Raw genomic sequence first — 27,752 nt, forward strand, 5'->3', positions numbered from 1 at the left:
CATATGCTCATTGCCATCAGACAAAAGAGGAAGGATACATTTTAAACATCAGGCGGATGACAAAAAATACAATTCAAGGATGATGTTTGGGTTCAGTGCAGATCAGTGTAACACGCTAAATAAAATTTACACAGAAGGCAATTTACACGAAAAAAAATACACGGTTATGAATATTTATTGGGTACCGGACTGGTCACCGAAAATTTGATCGTTTTCTTTGGTACATCGAAGTCTTGAAATTAGTCTATGGTAGCACCGTAGCACCCCCGTGTTCGTCACTGACCAATGACGAAAAACTAAAAAAGTTCGTCACCAAATAAAACTCCTTCACTTACATCATCACCGTCGACCGACAAAGAAACCATGACGAGAATGAACCGAAAATAAAACGGAGCTATAGTTTTCGTCATTCCCTTTTGTCTCCTTTTGCAACGACGAAAAACGAACATGCATTCGTCACATGGCATCCGACTGCAGACGAAAGGTGAACCATCAGTCAAGCTTTTATTGACGATTTAGCCTTGATCCTTCCGAGCTGTTGAATTATTGCTTATCCAGAGAAATCTTCCAACCTGGCGGAGTGAAGAAGACAAAGAAGACCTGTTCCGCAAACGTCAAACTGCTGCACACTTCAAAAAGTATGCACACAACCTTGAAACAAAAATAAATAGTTGAGAATCTAAATTATGTTTAATGGCGTACAGCTGCATACTAAAGTGCTAAAACTACACCTAATATAGTTTAGAAATAAGTTACATGTTGTGGCAGCAATTGCGATTATATAAACCATAAATGAAACAATTTTCATTATTTTTGAATTTTATGGCAACCAAGTGAGTGAGAGCTTTTTAGCGTGAACCGAGCACTTTTGACGTTTGCGGAACGACTGCGGCGGTCGAAACCACCGCAACCCCGTTGGATTTTTTCTATTTTACCGCAGTAACTCTGTTGGTATGCTTGTTGTGCTGCAAATTCGAAGGTTTTTTGGTTCGATTCCAAATGAAGGCGTGTCTCATATTTTGCATTTTTTTTTCTGATCATCCATTCCAGTGAGGCTGATTATTCGTTCGTTCGAAGAGGGCGACGTAAGCAACTCAACGAAAATGCCAAAAAAGAGAAACGGCAAAACTTTTTCGTCGCGACCAGCAAACTAACTGACGGTGTTTGAAGAAAAATATTCAAGATCTGCTGATTCAGTGACGCTTACTTTTTACTACCCGTTGTCGTTAGAGTCCCTATAATTAGAGTCTGGCGGACTGTCACTTTCGACCGGAGCCAATCGAGCATGACGTCATAGTGTCCTCACCGATAAATGCTACACCGTGACGTCATGCTCGATTGGCTCCGATCGAAAGTGACAGTCCGCCAGACTCTAACTAGACTGACTCTAGTTGTCGTCAGTGATTATGCTTCAGCTCCGATGACTATTAACAACCCTGGCAATGAGCCATTTTACGAAGTGACAACAATGTTGATGATATTGATTTTCACGGGTTATTGGACGATACTTCCTGTCAAAATTCATTCAAAAAATCGGTAAAATAGACTATGGTGTCTTCGGTAAAGCGCCATCTTTTGACAGTTAGAGCTTTCGAATCAATCCCCCTAAAAATGAAATACAAAATTTCTTTTTTACGTTTTTTTGAGATAGGGGGTTGACGTCTTCAGCAAAGTTGTAGCATTTCTGATTCCGAACAACTTTGCTGAAGACGCAAATGTTGTAATTTTCACACCAATGGAGATAGAGGTCTGTGTTTGAAAGATAGTCCCAAAACACGTTATTCAAACAAAACATATAGGGTCTGGGACCATTTGGGCAAAGGGACCTATTTTGGGCACTTGCTTCTATAACTCAGTGAATTTTAAACCGATTGACTTGATTTTTGGGACACGATCAGATACGTACAGTATCTAGCCAAGTTCAAAAATTCAATCGGTTCGAAATTGACTGAGTTATTGCAGCAAGTACCCAAAATAAGTCCCCCTGTCCAAATGGTTCCAAACCCTATTTGTTAAATTATAAGACCCGTAAAATGTTCTGCAAAGATGTATGTATCAATAAAATACGCAACTATGCCGAAGCTGTAGAAATTCAATGAAACGAATTTTTGATAAATTTATGATTCTTGTCATTGACTTTTCGGGCAAAAAGGTGCAGATAAGGATATCCTTATCAAAAAGTACATCTAAAAGAGCTTTCAAATAAGGGTTAGTTTGTCCGTCCACGAACGCCTGCTGAGGAGATATTACCATAAGAAAAATTGTCCTCTATCCCAACAATAAAAAATACATGTTGTATCTCACTTTTAAAGGGATTGATCCGAAAACTCTAACTGTCAAAAGATGGCGCTAGTCATGCCCGTCAATTTTGCCGAAGACAAAATATCTCGTCAAACCTATGAGCCATTAAATAAGAGCGTAAAATGGGAAAATAAACCATCGTGCACTGGTACAAAGCCTGTAAAACCTAGAAAATTTTCCGTGAAATATCAAATCGTTCAGTTCACATGATCATCACGTGGTGACATGTTGCACGAAATATTGCGTTGCGCAACAACATTAACAGAAGGCGCTAGTGTGAAACGCTAAACACAAAGGAACTATTGGTGATTTGATGTTGCCTGAAGAAGAAGAAGAAGAAGAAGAAGAAGAAGAGCGATGGTGTTTTGAAAAAAATCTATCCCTACAACACAGGGAAAGATTTTAAAATGCCTCTATAAAATCTAAAACAAAATCTAATTAAAAACGGTTTGATGTACGGTGTTAGAATTTGGACGGACTACATATTGAACGTATAAATTTAAATTCAACATTTTTTCTTGATAAGGTACTTAATTTGTAGTCCGTTCAAAGTCTAACACCGCACATAAAACCGTTTTTAATTAGATTTTGTTTTAGATTTTATAGAGGCATTTTAAAAACTTCCCCTGTGTTATAGGGATAGATTTTTTTCAAAACACCATCGTTCTTCTTCTTTTTCTTCATGCAACATCAAATCACCAATCATTTGCACGCTCTTTCACATTCAAGAAACGCAAAACGAAATTATTTTTAATGAACCCAGACATAATAGGGAATGGAGAAGTAAATGAAACACCTTGGCTTACTCGATTATTACTAGGCTTTTATTACATTATTATTTGACGCTCAAAAATACATTAGAGTACTCACTCTTAAGTCGTTTCTCTCCAAGGAATTTGTTAATTGACCAGTTAAAAGCTAAAAGTATCAGATAAAGAACTCCGCAATAAACAACGGGACAACTTAAAATGGCATTGAAAGAACGTAAAATACTACTGTTTAGAACAAATATCGCTCCTCTCCGCGTGTGCTTACTTGCAAGCTGACTGGTTGGACCCAACGTGCAGCTGAATCCAAGGATGGAAGGCTACCTGCTCTAACGGTATACGCTGTTCCGGCTGTCTGACCAAGAGCCGCGAAATCAAATGTGCCGCTGGACGGGACATTTCCGGTGGGATCACGTAGCGTGCCTTCATAATCTTGTTGTAGGTTTCATCGTAGCTGGTGGCATGGAACGGTGCTCGCCCTACCAGCAATTCGTACGCCAACACTCCCAGACTCCAGAGATCGACAGTTTTCGAGTGAGGATGCCCTTGGACCATTTCCGGTGACAGATAGTCCAACGTTCCGCAGAGTGTAGTCCGGGTGGACGTTGGCTCGTGAACCGACCATCCAAAGTCAGCGATTTTCAGCGCTCCTCCGTGACCCAATAGCAGGTTTTCCGGCTTAATATCCCTATGGATGACGTTCCGCTCGTGGAGATAGATCAGGGCCGACACCAGCATGTTCACGTAGATTGCACACTGTTCTTCAGGGAATTTGTTTCCGGGCTGTGTTTGCAGTTTGCTGAACAGTGTTCCACCGGGGGCGTATTCCAAAATTAGATAAATCCTAGTTTCATCGTGGAAGTAGCCGTACATCCGGAGGATGTTCGGGTGCCGTAGGTGGGATTGGATCTCAATTTCACGTCGCACCTGAAAAAATTAAATTTATTTACGGTTAAATCAATAATGCGATAGTACACCTGGTTCATAACAAGAAACAATGGGGGTTGCCCATTCACTTTCATCCATTTGGTGCACCAAATCGTAGGTATCTGGTCTAGTCCCACCGTAAGAAGAATACCAAACCAATCGTGCTGTCAATTGGAAGATTGTGCTGACACCAACATTTGGTGGCTCCAGAGAGGATATACTGCTGCCAACATTTGGTGGCTCCAGAGAGGAGAAACTAAGGGAGAAGCCGATGCCAACATTCTCTTTGATAAACACAAGAAACAACAAGATAGAAGAGGGGCCTAGTGCCCTTTTATATCTTTCTCTTTCTCGTGTGTGGTCACGAAAAAAAGGAAAAGCTGCGCACGCTAGAGAACTACCGGCACGTGCTATATCAATGAAAATCGAAACCAAATCCAGTGTGGAACAGTGAAGAATATTGAACAATGAATACAATCAAACCGTCGTGAACAGTGACAGAACAAAAAGGGAACTTATGGGTTATGTTTGCTGAAAAATAATATGAAAATTATGGAGACTGTCATTGTTAAGCATAGTGAATTAACTGGTTAATGCAAGGTGACCCCCTTGAACCTTTGCAGCTGTTCAACGACCCTAAAACTGGCAAGTGCAAAGAATTTACGATCAAAATCAAATTAAAAATGGAAGAAAACAGCTTTTTTTCGCCCTTTTTTAGTAACTACAAGCTAATTATTTCAGAAAATTCAAGAATTTACACTTGTTGAACAGGTTTGAGGTTAGGAAATCGCCACTGAATATAATCCCATTATTTTAACCAAAATACCAATTTCTGGTTTAAAAAGTAGAACTATTGATAACGATTTAGCACATTTTTTGATTTCTAAAAATTTTTCCAATTCGCAATAACTTTTATTCAAGCACCTTTGAATAACTACGTTTTTGGTAGCGAAACGATGAGTGAATAAGAAGAGCGTCCAACATAGCTCTGGTCCTCATAAGCCCATGCTTCCACGGGTCAATCGATGACAAAGACGGCCAGTTAAGAGTTGTGTGCTTAGCTGGTACTGCAGCCTGGGCAATGTTGTCCTTATGACTTCAGCTAGTTTAAGGTCGTACATCCCGAATGTATGTTCACCAATGAGGTGCGGCTCAAACAGCGTCTGTTCTGGCATCCATCGGCTGAGTATGAAATGCTCCTCCATCGGAAGCTATACCTAAGGTGGCAGCCCCACCACGGTGGATAGGGTACCTTAGGACAATAACCTACTGTTCTCGAAATCAAAAAAAAAAAAAACATTACAGAAACCGTAATTGAAAGATTACGAACTAATTCAACGGCAACAACTTTTAGCGCGAAACACAGAGGGTGACCGGTTCCATTCCTAGTCAGCCCAAGAACTTTTTGTGACGGAAATTGTCTGGACTTCATTAACCCGGGAGCGGTCGCGTCGTGTACTGAGTACACGCACCATGAAAAAATCTGGCTTGTGGTACACAGCGTGTGCGTGGTGTCGCAGAGGGTGGTCAAAGACGCGACTGCTCGAGGGTTAAGCATAAAGTTTTTCTGTGCCTGAATATGCAAAGTGGCCATTACACTGAGGCAAAAACAAACTTAGAAAGAACATAAGAACCACTTATGATTTGGAGACACTACGATTATAGTTGAAAGCCACAAATTTCCCTTATGATTACGAGGGAAAAATTCAATATCCCTTTAACAAAATCACAAGTTTTGGCTTATGAATAGAGTTCATTCACAAATATCAACGCTGAAAATTTCCTTTTCTGACACCCACCCACCCTCCGTAATACTGTTTGTATGGGAGATATTTTTTTCGTTCGGGCTGTAACACCATGACGGACACCGACCCACCCCCTTCAGCGTTATGACATTTATTACATCATCGGATAAAAACTACGATTATCGTGTGTTTTCTCTTATTGAATTCAACTACTAATACTTGTGGAAATCGATATTGTTAATTATGAATTTCATGGCGCAAGTAAAATAATATTCGTATTCCAATTTTATTGATTATGGATGGATTAATTCTATTCTAAATTATGGCATGACATTGCTTGTGACATTGTATCTTGGAATTACCCAGTAAGTAAAATTATCGATATTTCTTTACCGATCATTTAACCCTCTAATACCAAAATTTTTGATTTTGATCTAAATATCATTTTTCGTCATCTAAAATCGATTTAAACATGTTTTGGAAGATGATTCTTTTTAATTCTCAATTTTGTGAATTTTGATTTTTGATTTTTCTAATTTTTATTTTTGAACATCCCTACACTTTTATATTTTTCCTGGAAGCCTATTTGGCCTACCGATTTTTCAAGACGAAAACATTTTGAGATTTTATGATTATTGTTAAATTATTATTTTTTAAATTTTATTCATAGAAAATTTTATTTTCCGTGTAACTTTTAGGAAAATAATTTTAGTGTGTATTTAACTCCCTTAAACTCTTCTACTATAATAGAATGATTGAGGAAAAATTAAAAATACGTAAATTGTTGCGATTGAATACAAAAGAAACAATGACATTGAAAAGGTGACCAAAACATCAATTTTTCAATGATTTTAAAAAAATGTTAATACGTTTCAAAAGACACCAAAAACAATTGTGAGATGTACAGAACAGTCCTAAATATCAGCTAATAATATAAAAGTTTTGATTGCCCGGGCAAGAAAAAATACAAAAATTCTCAAACACAAACTATACCCCGTCTAAAGGCGGGATTGGGTATTAGAGGGTTAAAATAAAAGGACAAGGAGCGCGTTCGACTGTTCTTTCATTTAAGTTTATGCCAAGTAAGTGGCCAAAATTCTGTGGCAAAAAAGTGTCCGTCAAATTTGCTTCTTGTCACTTTTATTCAATCGTTAAGATTGATTAACAACGACCAATCATGTAACTTACGAAATCCCAGATTTGTAGATTTGTTGTTGATATGGGCGGAGAATTTTCGAAATTAGGAAATGAAGGCATTTTGACTTTCTTATGTCATTTAATTCCGAAAACAGATCCTTGAGTAATGTGTGTTTGTCCAAGTAGCAGCTAATTGGAATTCATACCCTTATTGTAACGATTTTCATAGTTTTCAATTATGTTTTTTTGATCGATTCCATTTACAACATTTTGAAATTTGTTAGCTTTTTCTAAGTTTGTCTTAAAATTACTCCACGGATTCATCAGCCCCCCAAAAATTTGATCAAGTTGGCCTGCCTGCATGCTGGGATATCTCCAAATTCTTGCTGGTACTTCTGCAGGACTTTATACAGTAATTTCTACAGAAACTCTTCTAGGTATGTATCCAGAGATTTCTGTATATATTTCAATAACAAAAAATCTCCTAGGGAATCGCGCCAATTGGGCGGTGGCTTCTATATTCGTCTATTTTCCAATATAACTCAGTCAAATTTGAACCAATTGACACAACTTTTGGAATGTGGTGAGATAGGTATAGTATCTACCCGTGTACAACATTTCAAGTCAATTGGTTCAAAATTGACTGAGTTATAGTGGAAGACAGACGAATGTAGAAGCCACCGCCCAAGTGGCGCGATACCCTGTGATTATTCCGTGGATTTATTAATGTAGAGATTTTCCTACGCATTTTTTTCAGGATTTTCTCTTTGGATTGCTTCAGGGATTTAGAGACTTCCTAAAATATCTTCTATATATATAAAAATGCAGTGGCATCCATACGTGGGACCGCGCATAACATGGTCGTCTTAGTTTTGTTCTGTTAGTTTTCACCCAAGGAAGGTTTATGAGCCAAAAAACTTTGAAAATCTGAGTTTTTGAAAATTGATTTTCCATACATTTTGACCGGGGACTTGTTCTTGGCTAAAAACTTGAAACGTCAAAAAAAAACGCAGTAGGCAAGACAAAATTTGCCGGGCACAGCTAGTTCCGGGGGTTGTATAGCGCATTTAGTTCACCACTGGACTATCGCACTAGTTTTCACGAGTGCGAAAACGCTAATAAAAGTGCGCGATTGCATCAAATCAACTAGGTGTCTTCAGAGCACTTGTTCACCATAGATTGAAGAAATAGTGCGCCGAAGACATCAACCTGATTTGATGCAATCGCGTCAGTGCTGAACTAAATGCGGTATATTAAACTTGGCATTTCTCCAGGATTTCCTCTGGGTATTCCTACAAGCTACAAGAATATATCTTGGCATTGCTTTCGGAATCCATGTAGAAATTCATGCTGGGAGTTCTCCTGGAATTTATTCTAGAATTTATCAAAGCATTTCAGCTGGAACTGTTTCAGATATTCCCACAATATTTTTTTCCCTTCAGAAATTTTATCTGATACCTTAATCACAGACAAACCTTAACACTGAGATGATTTTTTTGAAGATCTCAGCAGGAATTTATCCAATTATTGTTTTAAGAATTACTTCATGGATTTATTCACTTCTCCAGACTCCCTAGGTGTCTAGGGATTTCTTCGGAAATTGCAATAAAGATTCATTCAGAAATTACTCAAGGGATTTATCCGGAACTTGTGTTTTAATAGAAACTACTTACGGGAAAGAGACGAACCAGCCAAGCGCTGAAAGTCTCTTTAATAAAGACAAATCAATCAATCAATACTTACGGCATTCCTCTCGGGTTTTTTTAGGTTACGCATTAAAAAATTAACCTGATTAACCGAAAACACAGCGGAAACGGAGCCAGTTCGGGCAGTATAAGTTTGTTTGTTTGAGAAATGTTGATCGACGACATTATTAATTTTCGATAACTAATCACCATTATGGATTGTTGACGTAAATGAATGGCAATTACAGAAAGTGGTTAAAATTGCAAATAACAAGTCTGTCCTTGAATTCTTGGAAATTTCAGTAAAATTTCTGAGTAAAATTCTTGTAAACTTTAGATACACGTTTATTCTTTTGATTGTATTTATATATTGCATAGATTGGTGAAATATTTGCCAAAGTTCGTTCAAAAAATCTGTATTCTCTGAATATTGAAATTCCAGAAGAGCTTTCAGGGAAATTCTGGAATTACTTTCTAGCGAAGGCCACATTATCAAAAGGACTTGCAGCACTGTGTGTTCACGTCTGTGAACAATTTGCAAACTACAGAATAGACGAGTGCACCGATGAACATTGAGTTCACTGAGCCTGAAATTTTTTGACAGCACAGCGGGGTCGACTCTCAACTACTTCTACTCAGAGATGCATCACCAAAATGCGCTGATAATATTTTTCTTTGATTTCTTACATGAATTTACATTTAAAGTGATTTTTTTTTTTTCCTCCCCTGTTGGGGAAATTAAGCCACTGCGTCCAATAGGCTGAACTTTTGTGGCATGTCCCGTTTTGATATTCGCATCTAGCCAGCTAATTACCATGTGTCAAGTAATCAGCTACTGCCACGACGCGTCGTCTCCCAGTCAGGTGCAATGGAATTAATAAACTCCAAGACCTTCCCAGGTTTTGCAGACCAGATCTCACTGGGTTGCAAGCAACCACTATTTAGAAATCTTTGCCTGCGCGTGTATAAAGCACCACAACTGCAAAGCAGATGTTCCGAGGTTTCACGTTCCGTATTACAGAAACGACAGATATCACTCTGAATATGGCCAATATTTTTCAAGTGATACCTGCTCGGGCAGTGTCCAGTTACTAGGCCAGTGTATGTACATAGAGCTCTCTTGTTGAGCTCTAAGAGCTTTTTGGTTTTATAAGCATTTGGTGTTATAAATCGTTTTGACTGATTGCAATTTTTGACATCCATCCAATTGGATATCACCCTCTGCTCAGCCCAGCGTTTCAGGTCCATTTTAATTGTACAGTTTGATATACCACAGAATGGTTCTGGGCCAGCAAACTGTAAATTGGAACCACTTTTAGCAAGCTCGTCTGCCATTTCATTTCCTTCAATGCCACAGTGACCTGGAACCCAGTATAAGTTTACTGAATTCCCTTGGCACAGCCTGCGCAGTGAAAGAATGCATTCCCAGACAAGCTTTGAATTACATTTGTAAGCGCACAATGCTTTTAGTGCAGCTTGACTATCTGAGAAAATACAAATATTTGCGTATCTGTATTTTCTCTCAAGGCAGATATTTGCGCATTTCAAAATAGCAAGAATCTCTGCTTGAAACACCGTAGGATAGTGTCCCATCGCCACTGAAATTTGTATTCCAGGGCCGTAGATTCCCGCTCCCGTTTTTATTCCAACTTTTGAGCCATCTGTGAAAAATTTGATTGACCCTTGACGAACAGTGGGACCTCCGACTTCCCAATCTGCACGAGTTGTTTCGTGCAACTTGTAAGGAACATCATGGTTCTCCACAGGTTTCATCCAGTCTTTAATCATTTTCATTACTGGCTTATTTTGGAAGTATTGTGAAATGCTCAGGTGACCTACAAGATCACCTGGCATAAACATTTCAACTCGTTCAAGTCTCAGCAATTCCTTTTCTGCTTCTAATTGCACGTACTCGTGCAAAGGTAGCAGATTGAGAATCGCATCTAAAGCTTTTGATGGAGTGCTTCGCATCGCTCCTGTAACAGCAATGGACGCAAGACGTTGAATTTTGGCAAGCTTTGTTTGTGTGGTAGCCTCTTTCGTTTTTGGCCACCAGACAAACGAAGCATACGTCACTTTTGGGCGGATTATGGCAGTATAAATCCACATTATCATTTTTGGTTTCAAGCCCCACTTCCTGCCAATAGTTTTGGAGCATAACCAGAACGCACTTGTTGCCTTACCGATCACGTACTCAATTTGAGCATTCCAGTTCAGTTTAGCATCCAGTATCAAACCTAAGTATTTGACTCGATCACTAGGATGAATTTGTATCCCTCCAAGCCGAAAAGCTTTTAGGTTGATCTTCCTTCTCCTAGTGAAAGGGACAATTACGACTTTTGACGGATTGATGCTAAGGCGCTCCTTAATACACCATGAATGTGTATAGTTTAGGGCCCTTTGCATTCTCTCCGAAACAGTTTCGTCATACTTTCCTCTCACTATTATGACTATATCGTCTGCAAAGCCCACAACTTCGAAACCTTTTTCCTTCAAGCTTCTTAGAAGATCGTCTACAACCAAGGACCACAATAGTGGTGAGAGGACTCCTCCTTGAGGGCAACCTTTCGTTGCCTTTACTGTTATAGAAGAACTTCCCAGCTCAGAGGTGATTTCTCTTTTTGCAAGCACAGTATAAATCCAATGTATGATACATTGGTCGAAGTTTTTGTTCTCCATGGCACGCTTCATAGATGAATAGGAGGCATTATCAAATGCTCCTTCTATGTCTAAAAAGGCGCATAGAGCTATTTCTTTTGCTGAAAACGTTTTTTCCACCTTTGTTACTAGCGAATGAAGTGCCGTAACCGTTGACTTACCAGATTGATAAGCAAACTGGAAGTCAGATAGGGGATGCTCTTTTATGTAAGAAGAATTGATAAAATCCTTCAAAACCTTTTCCATAGTCTTCAACAAAACTGACTATGGAAAAGGTTTTCATAGTCAGTTTTGTTGAAGACTATGGAAAAGGTTTTAAAGTGATGCATATGCATATAGTTAATGCACTAGCCCATATTTTTGCAACTTCATCGCGAAAACTAGATGCAATAAATTAAACAAATTTTCAGCTGGGTAGAAGTTGTTGAGAGTCGACCCCGCTGTGGTGTCAAAATTCGCGGCCCGAGTGAACTTTCAGCGGGTGGTGCACTCGTCTATATTTTGTCGCAGACAGACGTTCTAGCTCGAACAAATTTATTCAAATTTTCTATGTAAATTTTCACTAGCGACACCTAGGCAACCGATTGCCACAGTGCAGTCGCGAGCAGTTGACAGTTTGAGAAACCACGTGCTTCCAGTCGCTTACTTACCACCCAATTCACCACCCACCGAAAAATAAAATCAAAACAAACACTGTCAAAATCATTCCTACATTTGCGTCACATTCACAAAGATTTCCCAATGCGAGTGAAGTTCATCCAAATGCAGTTTTATTCAAGCAAATCTATGTAACATAAAAGTAATAATGTGTAAAATATGTTACAAGAGTCCTGCGTTAGTTTGTGCAAAAGATTTTAGACATTAAATAAGTCATTTATTTGTTTATTTATCTACAGTCTTCGATTTTTATGTCGCACAGACTAAAACTTAATTACTAATTCTTGATTTAAAAACATTTCTACTTAGGCTAAAGTCATACAGATAGTAAACAACATTAAACAATTGACAACAAACATTCAGTGGATTATTCTGGCCGTACTGCGTCCGCTGCAGGGGTTGCCGGAAAAATCCCATCCTTCGAGTAACTCTCTCAGGTGCGTTGAATCGAAGTCGCGATAGCAGCTCAGGACAGTCAATATTGCTTTCAAGCAAATCGAAGATAAATAGCCTCTGCAATAACGTTCTTCTATCCCTCAGTGTTGGAAGTCTGATCAGCGCACAGCGGTGCTCGTACGGTGGTAGCTGAAGACGGTTTTGCCACGGTAGCCCACGGAGCGCAAATCTTAGAAACGCCTTTTGCACCCGTTCTATGCGATCGACATGCACTGCGTGGTAAGGGCACCACACCACCACACCATACTCGAGGATGCTGCGAACCAGAGAGATGTACAGCGTTTTGAGGCAGTAAACGTCGTTGAATTCGCGAGTGTTGCGTTTCACAATCCCCAGTACAGCATATGCCTTGGCAATCACAGAGGAAATATGCTCAGTGAAACGAAGTTTGCTATCCAGCAGGATACCAAGATCTTTGATGAGGGAGACTTTGTTCAAGGTACAGTCCTTCATTGTATACCCGAACGTAATCGGCGAAATGCGTGTGAATGTTATAGTGCTGCATTTCTGCACATTCACCTCCATTCCGTTCCTATCACACCAATCCAAAACACGTTCGATGTCCGTCTGCAACGCACAGCAGTCCACTAGAGATGAAATGATGCGAAAGATTTTCAAGTCGTCGGCGTACATTGTTTTGAAGGAATCCAGTTCGCTACACAAATCGTTCACAAAAAGCACGAAAAGAAGAGGGCCGAGATGGCTACCCTGGGGCACGCCTGAAGTAATCAGAAACGGTTCCGATTTCAAGTTTTACAGATGCAAAGCGGTTGTTGAGGTATGAAGCGATCCAGCTGGTCATCCAATCGGGAAACCCAAACCTTCTGAGTTTTTCTACTGCCAGTTGGTGGGGAACTTGATCGAAAGCCTTCGAGAAATCCACGTACACTGCGTCAATTTGTTGGCGTTTGTCAAGATTTTCGATTATCATCGACACATAATTCATCAGATTTGTAGTTGTTGAACGTTGTTTGACGAAGCCATGCTGCTCCACGGCTATAATGTTCTGTACCGCTGGGTACAGAAAATCTAACACCATGCTCTCGAAAACCTTAGGAAAACAGCTCAAAATGGAGATCCCTCTATAATTTTGGACATCGTGCACATTCCCGGCTTTGTGAATGGGTGTGATTAACGCCTCCTTCCACTTCAACGGAAAAATGTTTTCTGCCAGTGAACGGTTGAAAAGAACCGATGCAGGGAGAGCTAAAGAAGTAGCGCATTCCTTGATAAAAGACGGCGGCAGCCCATCGGATCCTGGTCCCTTGGAGTTGTCCACATCACGTAGCTTTGCGAAGACGGCACGTTCCGTAAAGACAGTGATAGGAAGGTTGAGATCGAAAGTCGGCAGTCTGTTCAAGTACGTTTCAGACAAAGGTGGTGAGTTATTACTTAACACGCTTCGAAAGAAAGACGAGAATAAGCTTGCGGACTCGACCAACGTTGATGATGTAACTCCACGATAGTTGACAATTTCAGGAATCCCGTGGTTCGAAGTGCGGCTGCGCAGATATTTCCAAAAATGTTTCGGGTCATCCTTCATATTACTCTCGAGTCGGGAAATGTATGATTGAAAGCGAGCTGCGTTCAGAGAATTGAATTGGCATTCTAAGTCGCGCACCTGTGCTTTTCGATCATCACTTCTCAATCGAAAATATTTCCTGCGAGCTTTCCTTAACCTGTTCCGCAAATTTCTTAGTTCTGCACTCTGCACAAATTATGTGGAAACATTATTAGCGTGCAACACGTGCGTTTTTTTCCCGCCATCCGGCTAGAAGACGATCGTGGTGACAGTTGTTGGTCGCAACGCACATGTGAGGCAGCGAGTGAATATGAACGCCGCTAACGCCATCTGTTCGCTGATTGCCACTTGGCAATTTGTGGCGGCCATGTTTTTTACACAAGCTGCTGAGTCAAACTTGAACGTCTGTCTGCGATTTGGTTTAAATTTTCTTTAAAAAATAAAACGATAAGAGATGACTAGAGGGAGACTGGAGACGTCTGCTTGTCTGTGACGAAATGTTAGAAGTGTTATGTGTTATGTGTGCTTGTCTGTGACCCTTTATGCCATTTTATGCAGGATTCATCAAAAGTTTGGATATATTTAATGTTTTAGTTTGTACAACGTCCGATAAAATGTAAGGACCACTGACTGTTAGCAACGCACGGTGGAAAATCAATGGGTAACTCTCGCTGAGACCGTCCCACTATTTACACCATGTCTTCAAAAATGTTTAAGGTGGCGATTTTCTGAAAGTCCTCCCCAAAAAAGTAAGAAAAATGCATTTGGTTAATCAAATTGGTGGACCCCCCGTTAGTTAGAGCCACAAGCATTTTGGCGGACCCCTCGATTTTTGTCAATTGTTGGCTCATTTAAACCGTTATAACTCGAAAGTTTCGCCAGAAACCACATAAAAACTATAGGTTGTTGAAAAGAGAGAAGACAGGACTACTATTTACAGTTATAAAAAGTTGGGTCGGCCATATTGATTTAGGCCGCCATCTTGGATTTTTATACTAAAACTGTTTATTCACCATGTTGACAATCACCGATTTTCAAAATTTTTGCGTCATTCGAAAGCGGGGACATATTTACACAACATATCGAAAATTTAGAGATGTATCTTTTTCCTATCAAAAGTTATCTGCACTTTTGTGAATCATGCCACTTTTGCGCACTGGGCCAGGTGCCGATTGTTTACATAAATGCAGCGTTATTTCACAGTGTTTACGAACATTTATTCTAAATCTGAATCCACTAATGAAAAGTTGAAACTTTCAGCTTTTCAAAACACCAAAAAAGTTTAAAAAGCAATGCCCGCATCGTTGAGAAACAGTTAAAAATGAGAACGATCCTCCGATTTGCCCTAATTTTCCTGCGGGTGCGTTTGTGTATACAAGCAGGCGCCAACTTTGATGCTGTTGCGTGTCATTGCCGGTGCGCATGGAAATGTATGGAGAAAACGTGTCATGATTTACAAAAGTGCAGATAACTTTTGATATGAAAAAGATACATCTCTAAATTTTCGATATGTTGTGTAAAAATGTCCCAGCTTTAGATTGACGCAAGAAATTTGAAAATCGGTGGTTGCCAACATGGTGAAAAAAATGTTTTGGTACATAAATTCAAGATGGCGGCCGAAATCAATATGGCCGACCAAACTTTTTATAACTGCAAATAGTACCTCTATCTTTTCTCTTTCCAACAACCTATAGTTTTAAAGTGGTTTCTGGCGAAACTTTCGAGTTATAACGGTTTAAATGAGCCAACAATTGACCAAAATCGAGGGGTTCACCAAAATGCTTGTGGCTCTAACTAACGGGGGGTCCACCAATTTGATTAACCAAATGCATTTTCCTCACTTTTTTGGGGAGGACTTTCAGAAAATCGCCACCTTAAGGAGAGACTTGTTAGAATCCCAATATGGCCGCCACAATGGCCGACTTTTGCACCTACTCATGATTTTGAGGGCACAAATCTGTTCGTAAACAAAACCAGCGCACTTGAGCTTCTTATTTTAAGTTTATTACAAGTGAGCAAGAACAGAATAATAAAATGCATTGTTGTTTGAAGCTTGCATCTTGAGATTTGTGCGTCTGAAGTTTTGATGCACTGTTGAACCGGGATTTCAAGACGTTTGTTGTATCAATCAAACTAGTTTTTACGTTTTATTCGTGTATTTCAAAAATGGTTACAAAACAATGGCGTCTTTTGCGCCCGCGATCGCGAATACTTCTGTCCAAAGCTGGCGGAATTCAGGGTTGCCAACTTGTGTTGTTACTTCTCTCCTAGGGATGCACCGTTCCTCAGGCCATTCAACCAGCTTATAGCTGTGGGCGATTACGTTCCCTTTACAAGTGAGCAAGAACAGAATAATAAAATGCATTGTTGTTTGAAGCTTGCATCTTGAGATTTGTGCGTCTGAAGTTTTGATGCACTGTTGAACCGGGATTTCAAGACGTTTGTTGTATCAATCAAACTAGCTTTTACGTTTTATTCGTGTATTTCAAAAATGGTTACAAAACAATGGCGTCTTTTGCGCCCGCGATCGCGAATACTTCTGTCCAAAGCTGGCGGAATTCAGGGTTGCCAACTTGTGTTGTTACTTCTCTCCTAGGGATGCACCGTTCCTCAGGCCATTCAACAAGCTTATAGCAGTGGGCGATTACGTTCCCTTACATTGCGCCCCCTGGTGTGACACTGGTTTGTCATCACGAATATCTCCTTCCAAACAAATCTTCTTCAGCTTGGTGCATGGTCGTCGGTATGTTCCCGAATGAGTTCGGACTTCTGCAACTCTAACTATGTTGTCATCGCCTGTCCAGCATCTCTTCACAACAGCTAGGGGCCACTTGCCACGTTCGTTGATCATATCCGACACGTAGACGATATCACCTTCTCCTATCTCTCCAACGGATTGACACCACTTTTGTCTTGGAAGCAGAGTCGGCATATACTCTTTAACCCAACGCCACCAAAAATTGTCGATCAATTTTTGCGCCTTCCTCCACTGTTTTTCCCAGTCAAGATCACCCTGGTTGAAAACCCCTGGTGACTGGACATTGCTTGATGCCCCAATCAAAAAATGATTTGGGGTGAGGGCTTCACAATCATTGATATCAGAAGACACATAGGTTAATGGGCGACTGTTGACGAGGTGTTCGGCTTCAATTAGTAGTGTTTCCAGCACTTCTTGCCTCGGTGCTCGCTCTTTCAACGTTACTCGTAGCGATGTTCTGATGCTTCTAATCACCCTTTCCCATGAACCACCCATGTGGCTCGTCGCTGGCGGATTAAACACCCACTGTATGCCTTGTTCCATCACTTCTCGTTCGACATCTCCGAAGCTCAACTGATTCAACGCGTCTTTCAATTCTCTATCAGCACCCCGTAGATTGGTACCATTATCAGAATAGATGTAATCAGGTTTTCTACGTCGCGCCATCATTCGTCGGATTGACATGACACACGAATCTGTTGTCAATGAGTGAGCCATCTCAACGTGGACGGCTCGTGTCGTCATGCAGATGAAGACTACTCCATACCTCTTTTCTCTGCGCCGTCCAACCGTAACTTCGAAGGGCCCGAAAAAGTCCATGCCGGTGTGTGTAAAAGGATGCTTATACATTTCCACACGACATTCCGGGAGCTGCCCCATGATTGGTATGATCTGTTTGGGCTTCGTAACACGACAATACTGGCATCCGAAGATGATTTTCCGCAACAAACTTCGAAGGCCAATTATCCAGTAGGTTTGCCTGATTTCATTCAACACAAGTTCACGTCCATGATGATGAGCCCGTTGATGATAGCTTTGAACTAGTAGAGATACAAATCTCCCTGATGCTCCAAGTATGATTGGATTCTTCACAGCTGGTTCCACATTTGCTTTGTTCAGCCTTCCTCCGACACGCATTATCCCGTCGCAGTCCAAAAAAGGTGCTAACGTTTTCAGCTTAGCTTCAGCTTTCAACTCGCCATGGTTCATCAAAACAGCGTACTCTTCAGGAAACTGATCCTTTTGCACAGTTTTCACCCATAGCATATTCGCTTCCTGTTCGTCACGTGGTTGAATTTTTCCGTTACTCATCTTGCCTCTGCACATATCGATGAATTTGCGTACAAATGCTGTCGAACGAATCAATCTTCTCCACTGACTGAACCGGTTAACATCAGGCAGCCCTGCATCACATTCGAGCACAGTGTTCACTGCTAATGTTTCTGTACAGCATTCATCTTCAGCTTCTTCGGATGTATCCTCGTTTCCAGCCACCGTTGACCAGTCTGTGACATTGTGCTTCAACATATCCGGTCCGGTGAACCACCTTCCAGTCGTAGACATGTCCAGTTCTTCCGTATCTCTTGTCCCTTCGTCAGCTACGTTATCCAGTGTGGAGACATAATGCCAATCGTCCGGGGATGATTGCTCCAATATTTCCCCTACTTTGTTAGCAACGAATGTCTTCAACGCCTTCTTTGTTTTCAGCCAACACAAAACCGTGCGACTGTCAGTCCAGAAAACAATACTGTGTATGTCCTAGGATAGGATGTGACACCTGCAACTTCTCTGTCTAATTTAACAGCTTGCTGTCTTGTTTTTCCGCGTTGCTAAGATTATTGGTCCCCAAATTGGTCTCTTTTGGGCTGACTAGTTGTCGTATCCTATCCTAGTGTATGTCTATTTCCATCTCTTTTTTGACCATTAAGGACAGTCGATATCCCAGCAACGCAGCCTGCAACTCCAATTTAGGGACTGACATGAAGCGTACGGGAGCAACCCTTCCTCTCGAAGCAACAAACGAAACATCCACCTGCTCACCTTTGACGACTCTCAAGTACGCCACTGCAGCCATTGCCATAGTACTGGCGTCGCAAAACACGTGAAGTTCTGTCCTGTCGCTGGTTCGGAGATTGCTGTTGTAACAACGAGGGACGCGAACATTTGTTATTGCAGAAAGATTGCTCAACCATTTCGACCACTTCTTCCTAGCACCATCCTCCAGCTGGTCATCCCATCCAATTCCACTGCGCCAAATCTGTTGTAGTAGGATCCTTCCTCCGATTGTCATTGGAGTGGCAAATCCAAGTGGGTCAAAAATTGACATTACTACAGACAAAACCTCGCGTTTCGTTGGTACGCGTTTGCCTGAGAGTATAGCTGAATCAATTTTGCAGAAATTGGTCGAGAAAGTGAAACAATCCTTTTCGCTATCCCATAGCAGCCCAAGAACTCGCTGTACTCCATCACTAATATCCGAACTGCACGTTTCTGCTTTCAGGTGAGGTGGGATGCTGTCCAACACTTCTTCAGAACTACATCGAAAATTGCGAATCTCGAATCCACCAGCCTTGTGGACTTGGATGACATCATGGATAAGCTCTGCAGCCTTGAATACGTCGTCCTCACTTCCCAAAAAATCATCGACATAATGATCGTGCACGATTGCATTGCTGGCTTCAGGATACTTATCAGCATGAAGTTGTGCATTATGATTTTTTATATAGTGAGCAATAAATGGGGACGAATTCGCTCCAAAAATCATAGCTTTCATCCGATAAGTTTGTACGGGGTCTCTGGGACTGCTGCGATAAACGAAACACTGTGACCAGCTGTCTGCTTCAGAGATCCAGATCCGGTTGAACATTTCTTTGACGTCCCCAACAAATCCAATTTTTCCACGGCGAAACCGTAGAAGTACTCCTTGCAACGATTTGAGTAGATCCGGTCCGGTGATGAGCATGTCGTTCAGACAAATACCATTTGACTTCGCTGCTGCATCAAACACAATTCGGATTTTGCCCGGCTTCATCACGTTTTCAACTGGGAAATGTGGCAGATACCAGATGTTATCCCTTGGCAACTCGAGCTCTGCATCTGAAACAGCAACAGCGTATTTCTTGTCCAGATAATCTTGCATGATATCTGCATATTTGCCAGCAATTCCCATCTTCGCAATTTTTCGCTCTGTACACTTCAAACGAGACAATGCCATCTTTTTGCTTTCTGGGAAAGGAGTAGAGGACTTATACGGTAGATTCACAACGAATTGCCCATCCACGAAACGTGTAGATTGTTCCATGATTGCCAACGCGCGCCTGTCATCCTCCGAACGCTGTCGATCCGGTTTGCTGATCACAACTCCCATGTTTTCAAGCAGAATGTACGACGTCACCAGATCGTGGAGATTTTCTTCAGCTTCACAGCACAAATTCACGGTGCCAGGATAATCCCCACCAGTACTCACCATCATTGGGCCATGGACTACCCATCCCAAGGAACACTTCGAAATAGCTGGGGCAGTGGCTTCAGATTGATTGACTTCCGTCGTTTTGATAACGTTGATGTGAGGTTGTCCAATCAGCAGCAAAGGTGATTCTCCATTCAAGCACTTCAAATCAGCTTTATTCACATACGGATAACGCGACACCAGCTCTGGGACGTTTACTCTCTGGCCAACCAAATTTAGTTTCCGGACTGTCCTAACTCCTGCCAGGTTGTAGAAAGGTTTTTCCGCTAGATTCTCGCTCACTTCAATTTGGACGTCTTCTGAATTTTCATCCACTTGCATCATACCGCTCATCAAGGTGAAACAAAGCCGTTTATTGCTGCCAGATATTCCCAGGATTTTGGCAACACTAGCATCCAGGATCGTCAAGTTTGATCCCTCGTCGATCAGAGCAGGAATCTCAATTACACCTTTGGGACCACGAACCTTCACTGTTAGTATCTTCAACAGCGCTTGAGGAAGGATGCGATGATCGTACTTCATCACGTTGACGCTGGGATTGTTCTGCGGTACAGATAGAGGTGCTGTTGCTTCTCCCTTATGCAACAGGGCATGGTGGTATCGGCTGCATCCTTCAACTGGACATTGTTGCCGCCTGTCGCAACGTCCGCTATGCGTTCGCAAGCAACAAAAGCATAACTTCGATTCAATCGCTATTTGAAATCTTCGCTTCGGGTCAGCGGACTTGAACACCTCACACATCGTCACGTCATGAACATCTTTATGGCAGACTCCACACCTTTTCAGTTCACCTTTTCGAGTTTCGCTCCTTATGTTCGATTGACCATGCTGGATTGGTGCGTCGAAAAATCCACCGGCTGCCAAGGTGCAATTGATAGACGAAGCGTATTTTGAAGTTTGCTCCACCCACGCCGCAAAATCCAGTACAGTTGGATCATCAATACCGCGCTCCGTAATATGTCGACCCCACATCATAATTTGGTATTGTGGCAGCTTTTGTAGAAGCAATCCCAAAAGCTCCGGATTGTAGACATGTTGTTTCAAGCTTTTAACTCCAGCGGCCAGGTTACGAACAACACCGTCAAATTCAATGAATGTTGACCAGTCAGACACCGCCGGAAGGTACTTGATTTCGTTGATCAAAGCTCGAAGCAGCAGTTCCGGTCTTCCGAAGCGTAGTTCAAGTGCCTTTATGATTTCCTCGCCGTCGACAGACGTCATAAGCATGTGCTGAACAGCTTCACGGGCCTTTCCTACAAGACATTTATTCAGTCGTACTACGTTTTCGATTCCGGAATACTCTCCCGCTTCTGTAGACAAACGGTACTGGTTGATGAACAACTGCCATTCACGAACATTTCCATCGAAGGTCGGCAGATTGTTGTTACCAGTAGATCTTGCAAGCATTCGTTGCATCGATTTCGTAATTTGCAGCATTTCGGTGTTGACGTCTCCGAGTTGTATTCCACGATCTTGCTGTAGAAAGCCATGGCTGTAGGACGCTGTTCCAGACGTGCTCGGTGAATTCAGCACAGCTGATCTCTCTTGCATGCTTTGCTCCAATAGTGACGAAGAATTTGTGTTACGCTGCTGAACGGTCGAATCCTTACCTTTCACCTCAGAGGATGCAGATTGCAGGTTTTGTACCCACCGTTGAACACGATCTAGAGGATCTGCCACTTGAACTTGCCAACAGGGTTCTAACTCGCGCTGCTCTACCAGCTCTTCGTTCAGTTCTGCTTCCGCGATTTTCAGCTCTAGTTCAGCTTTAAGCAGCTTCCGCTGTCTCTCTCTTCTTTGTACCGCCTCTTGCTCTTCCAGTTCCGCCAATTTCCTTTCCGCTTCCAATCTTGCTTTCATCACAGTCACTTGAACGCTTTTAGAAGAGGCAACACTTCTCGCAATCGAGTTTTCCTTCTGATTTTTGTTCACTTGTCCTACCGGTCGCTGAGATTGTACAGAAAATCCATATTCCGTAGTTTGCGCCAACAATGACATTGGCGGTGGCGTCAGCGTACGCGCCGGTACATTTTCCGCAACATTGCCGGCTTCATTAGCCATCGTAAACAGTCGCTCCATAATGGCTACAGCAACCGTTTGCCGCGAACAAGCAGCCTCTCCGATTTGAACATCCAAAATCTCACACGTCGTCTTCACACATTCTGGTTCTGCATTTTCGATTATTTGCAACCTAACCTCGAATTGAGGAGATTGTCGTTCGAAATCAAAGCCTCCGAACCGCAGCACTCTTCTCCGTATCCAATTGAGGGTCGTGTCTTCGCAAAACAAAATCCTATGCAGAAGAACCAGATCGCCCGGTCTTGCGGCATCAATCCTGTCTGCCACAACTCCGCCGTCAGCAAAAACCTTCATTTTTCAGCCTTGCGTATGAACTGTAATCCAATTCGCATTTATTCATCGTCGAAGGACCATTTATGTATCAATCAAACTAGTTTTTACGTTTTATTCGTGTATTTCAAAAATGGTTACAAAACAATGGCGTCTTTTGCGCCCGCGATCGCGAATACTTCTGTCCAAAGCTGGCGGAATTCAGGGTTGCCAACTTGTGTTGTTACTTCTCTCCTAGGGATGCACCGTTCCTCAGGCCATTCAACAAGCTTATAGCAGTGGGCGATTACGTTCCCTTACATTTGTCCTTAAACATTTTTGAAGACATGGTGTAAATAGTGGGACGGTGTCAGCGAGAGTTACTATGTTAATATGTTTTTGAAGTCCCTTAACTCAAAATAGAAACCACTGGTGGGAAGGTGGGGTGCTATCCTAAAATAGCACCCGAAAAGAAGTGGTATAATAGGGATAGCGATGAGGACTCCCGTGGCGATGCTCTTAATGACGGTTTGAGTGGGAAAAATAGTAGAGTGCCACACTCTAAAGAATTTTCACGTCCGATTTACGTGACATATCACGTAGCTCATCCTTATTCTGAAAACCTCAAAAGTTATGTGATGTCAGTAAGTCTCACTCGAAAACCACGTCATGCACTGAAATAATTCTAAGAGCCTATTTTATCAGACACTGCACGTACATTGTACCCGTAGTCTGACACGTGCTCAGCAAATGAATCGTTATACGTATCATATCATAAACAGTTTCGATTGAAAAGCCTTCTAATAAAAATCAATGACACTTGCGCATATCGGAGTTATATGCACATAACACGATCGATACATTAGCTGTGCATATAACTTTAGCCGGGTGGAAAAGCAACATTGATAGACAAAGTGGAATACGTTTTGCAGAATTTCGCAATTCCTCTAAGTGTGCTTCGTGGTCGTGCGGCTAGCGGCGTCGGTCATTTAGGCGTTGTGAGTTCGATTCCCGCTCCAGCCTAAGGAGACTTTTTTTCAAAATGTGAAGGATATTATTGGAGTTGCATATACATTGGCGCACCCAGCCCACATGATAGAAGCAAAATGCAAGACATATAACAGTATAATGGCGATCTGAGAGTCATACCACATGCGTCGCATATAACTCTCACTCCCCATTTTCAACCCAAGATTGCATTCATATGATATTCCAATAGTGCAGTAATATAGGACTGACATATAACGATGATCGGGAGAATTGGCTCAGTGTGTTGTGGCCCTGTTTGGTTAAACCCACCTTATTTTCACGTAAATCGTTTCAATGCGTTTTATTGGTGTACTTCCGACTTGGAAGTTTCCGCGAAACGAAAGTTACGTGAATTTTCAGGTGTGAAAAACAGTTCAATATGGCGTCGAGAAGTAGGTTGGCGAAAGAGCTGCTTGCTGATAGGGAGTTTCTGTGCAAGTTGCTGCAAGTATTGAGGTAATTTAATTGTTTAGGGCAATTGATTGTTATTAATTATAATTCAGAAAAACACACAGTTCTATTTTCAATAATTTCAGGAGCTGGAATAGGTGTATGACGGTGACGGAGGTTCAGTTCAACGAGTGTTCGAAACGGCTGGATCTTGAGCTAGGCTTAAGATGTTGCGTCTAAAACCCGAGATTTTACTCCAAATAAAAAAAAACTATAGATTTATCTTTGTTACATATTGGCACTATCTTGTAGCGTATTTGAGGAGGCAAGAGTTTTGAAATCCCTGTAAATTGCAACGGTAGGTATATTTATTTAGTGATAGTATAAAAGCATACAAATTTTCCATTGCATTTTTGTAGGATTTAACATCTCTTGCCTCTTCAAATACGTTGCAAGCTGGTGCGGCTGCTTAATTTTCATTAAAAAATCATGGATGAATTTCGTGGAATTCATGTAGAAATTATCATGTTTTCACGTAAAAGTTACCTGAAATATCAGTATCACTCACCCACATTTCACGGAAACGATACGTAAAAAGCCTGTCAAATTTACCTGACGTCGATTAGCGAAACTAAAATTTGTCCAGCTACCTGACATTCAGGCGAAGGTTACGTGAAAAATATGGTGGATGAAAACTACCTTTATGCAATGATATTTTTCATTATAGAACCCATTTGAGTTGCATAATGTTCATAATGCAACTCAAATGAGTTGCATAATGAACATTATGCAACTATTTTTCATTATGCAACTCATTTCAGTTGCATAATGAACTGGTACAGAAAAGTTGGTCATTATGATACTGAAATGAGTAGTATAAAATAGAAATTATGATTGCATAAAATTTTGTATGGAACTCGTTGCAAAACTCGGTTTTTCAGCACTCTTCGTATTTATCTAACTCGGCAAGCCTCGTTAGATAAATGTACGACTCGTGTTGAAAAAATCAACTTTTTGCAACTCGTTACATAAATAACTAATCTTTTCACGTAAATCGGACGTGAAAATTTTTCAGAGTGCATGTTTTCTTGATAAAGTAGTCTTCGTTTCTGACTAAACTTCTGAAAGAAATTACCGCGAGAAGTCATGGGAGACAGAGATGGTATGCTCGTCAGTGTGAGTGCAAGTGTGCGCGGTTTAAATATGGAACTGAGCTGCACTGAGCACATTTTAAGTGCGGAATGCAATCCCTGAGCAGAGGTATTTTTGTCGAAAATGTTAAAGGAGTTCATGAATCAGTTTCAGGTGAAATTTTCAATTCTATTTAATATTGTAATATCATTTGATTATTTTATGTTTGATGCTTCAAGCATCACTACTACCTGAGAGACTACAAGAATTCTAAATTCTTGTAGTGCTTTCTGACGAAATTTGTGGAACAATTCAAAGAGAGGCCACCAGAAATATTTTTGTCGATAATGTTGAAGAGATCCATGAATCATTGATCATGAATCAGTTTATTTTAACCTTCCGTAACTCGCGCGGTTGACTACCTGCGTCAGCACCACGCTAATGCTGAGTATAAAAAGCGAGGTTTTTTCAAAGTGTTGTACAAAATACAACAGCGCGATCGTTCGAGGGTTAAATTCTTTGAAGTTTCTATTTTTGTAAAGCAAATTAAAGTAATTTGTTTATAATTTAAATATGTACCGCTCTTCTCTATAACTAGTCAACAAATATGAATATTTCTTCCATTCTAATAAAAATATAATCATATATCTTACCTGATGTTCAATTCCCTGGGCGTGGACCTCCTTCTTGAAGAGCACCTTGAGGGCGATCACATATTTGGTTTCCTTTTCACGAGCCAGATAAACGTTACCGAACTTTCCCCGGCCCAACGGCCGCCCAATGTCGAAGTTGCTAAGCGTCCAGCTCTTTTTCTCTTTGTTGGGAGCACCGCCACCGGATCCGGATTGCTGCTGTTTTGCCTGTGTAACTGTCGTCGTCGTTGCCGACGACGAGCTCTGCTGCACATCCGGTTTTGGTTTACCTGCCGCTGTAGGCGCAGCTGGAATTTTAAACTGCTGTGGGTTGTCTTTTGGCTGAGCGACACTTATCTGCGGCTTTGTGGCAGCTTTCGGCTGTTCCTGTGGCTGTGGGTGCAAAATTAGATGCTTGGAATATTTTCAATGAGCGTTAGGATCTGAATTACCTTTCTCGGGGCGGCAACAGGTGGGGGTGGTAGCTTGAACACACTTTGTGGCTTGGACGATTCTACTGCGGTACCACCAGCACCGGACGGATTTATTGGTTTCAAAGATCGAGATGGCACTGTACCGGCAGTTGTGCTGCCACCGGACCCGAGCTGTAGTTTACCGTTGACTGCGACTGGTGGTTGCAAGAATATTTTTCGGTTTTCTTTGTTTAACTGCGACATTATTGTATTTTCTAAGGCACTTTATGAAACTAATAAAAACTACTCGCACGGTTTTACAACACCATCGAAACTTATCAGGACAAATCCAACTGATTTTAGAGCAAGGTTGACGATCTCTGGGATTCTAGCGCACGAACATAAAAAGTGCAACGAACGTTTCTTCGGGATCTTTTTATTTTTGCGCTCCGCTGTTTTCAAAAGAGTTTGACAGATGAATGGATGAATTTTCGAATGCTTGAAAGTGATCTAATATTGCTTATCCAGAGAAATCTTCCAACCTGGCGGAGTGAAGAAGACAAAGAAGACCTGTTCCGCAAACGTCAAACTGCTGCACACTTCAAAAAGTATGCACACAACCTTGAAACAAAAATAAATAGTTGAGAATCTAAATTATGTTTAATGGCGTACAGCTGCATACTAAGGGTGTGAACCATTTCGCTTGTTCGTTTAACTTTTAGTTAAAATTTGACACTTCGATAGTTATTTTGAAAATAACCCTACTCGCGAGCAGGGTTAGTCTTGACAGTTCGATAGTTATTTTTTGTTCGCAATGATTTGGCTGCGTACTGTATTTTGTTCCAAATAACTACTCCTCTGTCAAATTTCAAATGGGCCACCGTCGTGGTTACTTTTTAACTTTTCGATGGCAAATAACTATCCAAGTGTCAAATTTTAACTAAAAGTTAAACGAACAAGCGAAATGGTTCACACCCTAAAGTGCTAAAACTACACCTAATATAGTTTAGAAATAAGTTACATGTTGTGGCAGCAATTGCGATTATATAAACCATAAATGAAACAATTTTCATTATTTTTGAATTTTATGGCAACCAAGTGAGTGAGAGCTTTTTAGCGTGAACCGAGCACTTTTGACGTTTGCGGAACGACTGCGGCGGTCGAAACCACCGCAACCCCGTTGGATTTTTTCTATTTTACCGCAGTAGTTCATTCATCTCTTATAGAACGTGTGAACGCACTCCATTACACGGAACTAAAAATCTATGGAACTACAAATCAACCCAAATTTAAGTTCTTTTGACGCAATCCCGCACCTCCGTGGAATTACTCAAATTTGCGTCAAACAGCGATAGTGGTCACTAGGTAAATCTCATTTGATCGCTGCAAAAATTTTCACCCAGTGGTAAGTTATTTTCACCCAGCGGAGGATTTGACGCAAATTTGGGTTTAGTCAAGATAACCCAAATTTGGCTTCTTCCACGGAGCCGCTTTTTTGACAACATTCGTGTGGGGTGAGGGAGAAAACAACCCAATGCTGAGTAAAAACTATAAGCTGTTCAGCCAAATTTGAGTTTTTAGAACTTATTCTTTGGGTTTAAATATTTTTCAGTGTATATTACGCCTACACGCTAACTACGTTCAGACTAGGCCCTATATTACGTAATATAGAGGGTTTCATGATATAGGAGCTATATCACCCTCTATATTACATCATATCCCATACAAATGAGCTGTCATCCAATAT

General features: G+C 41.2%; 1 protein-coding gene across 1 annotated transcript; it reads right to left on the bottom strand.

Moving 5' to 3' along the window:
* Window positions 1–3,103: 3,103 nt before the first annotated feature.
* On the bottom strand, window positions 3,104–26,426 carry LOC109405055 (aurora kinase C). Its single transcript, XM_029878437.2, has 3 exons — window positions 26,045–26,426; window positions 25,614–25,985; window positions 3,104–3,995 (listed from the first exon to the last, which is right to left on the bottom strand). The coding sequence occupies exons 1-3, from the start codon at window positions 26,267–26,269 to the stop codon at window positions 3,333–3,335; spliced, it is 1,260 nt and encodes a 419-aa protein (XP_029734297.2). The 5' UTR covers window positions 26,270–26,426; the 3' UTR covers window positions 3,104–3,332.
* Window positions 26,427–27,752: the final 1,326 nt, after the last annotated feature.

Source organism: Aedes albopictus, chromosome 3 (genome assembly GCF_035046485.1).
Source record: "Aedes albopictus strain Foshan chromosome 3, AalbF5, whole genome shotgun sequence".
Lineage (NCBI taxonomy): Eukaryota > Metazoa > Arthropoda > Insecta > Diptera > Culicidae > Aedes > Aedes albopictus.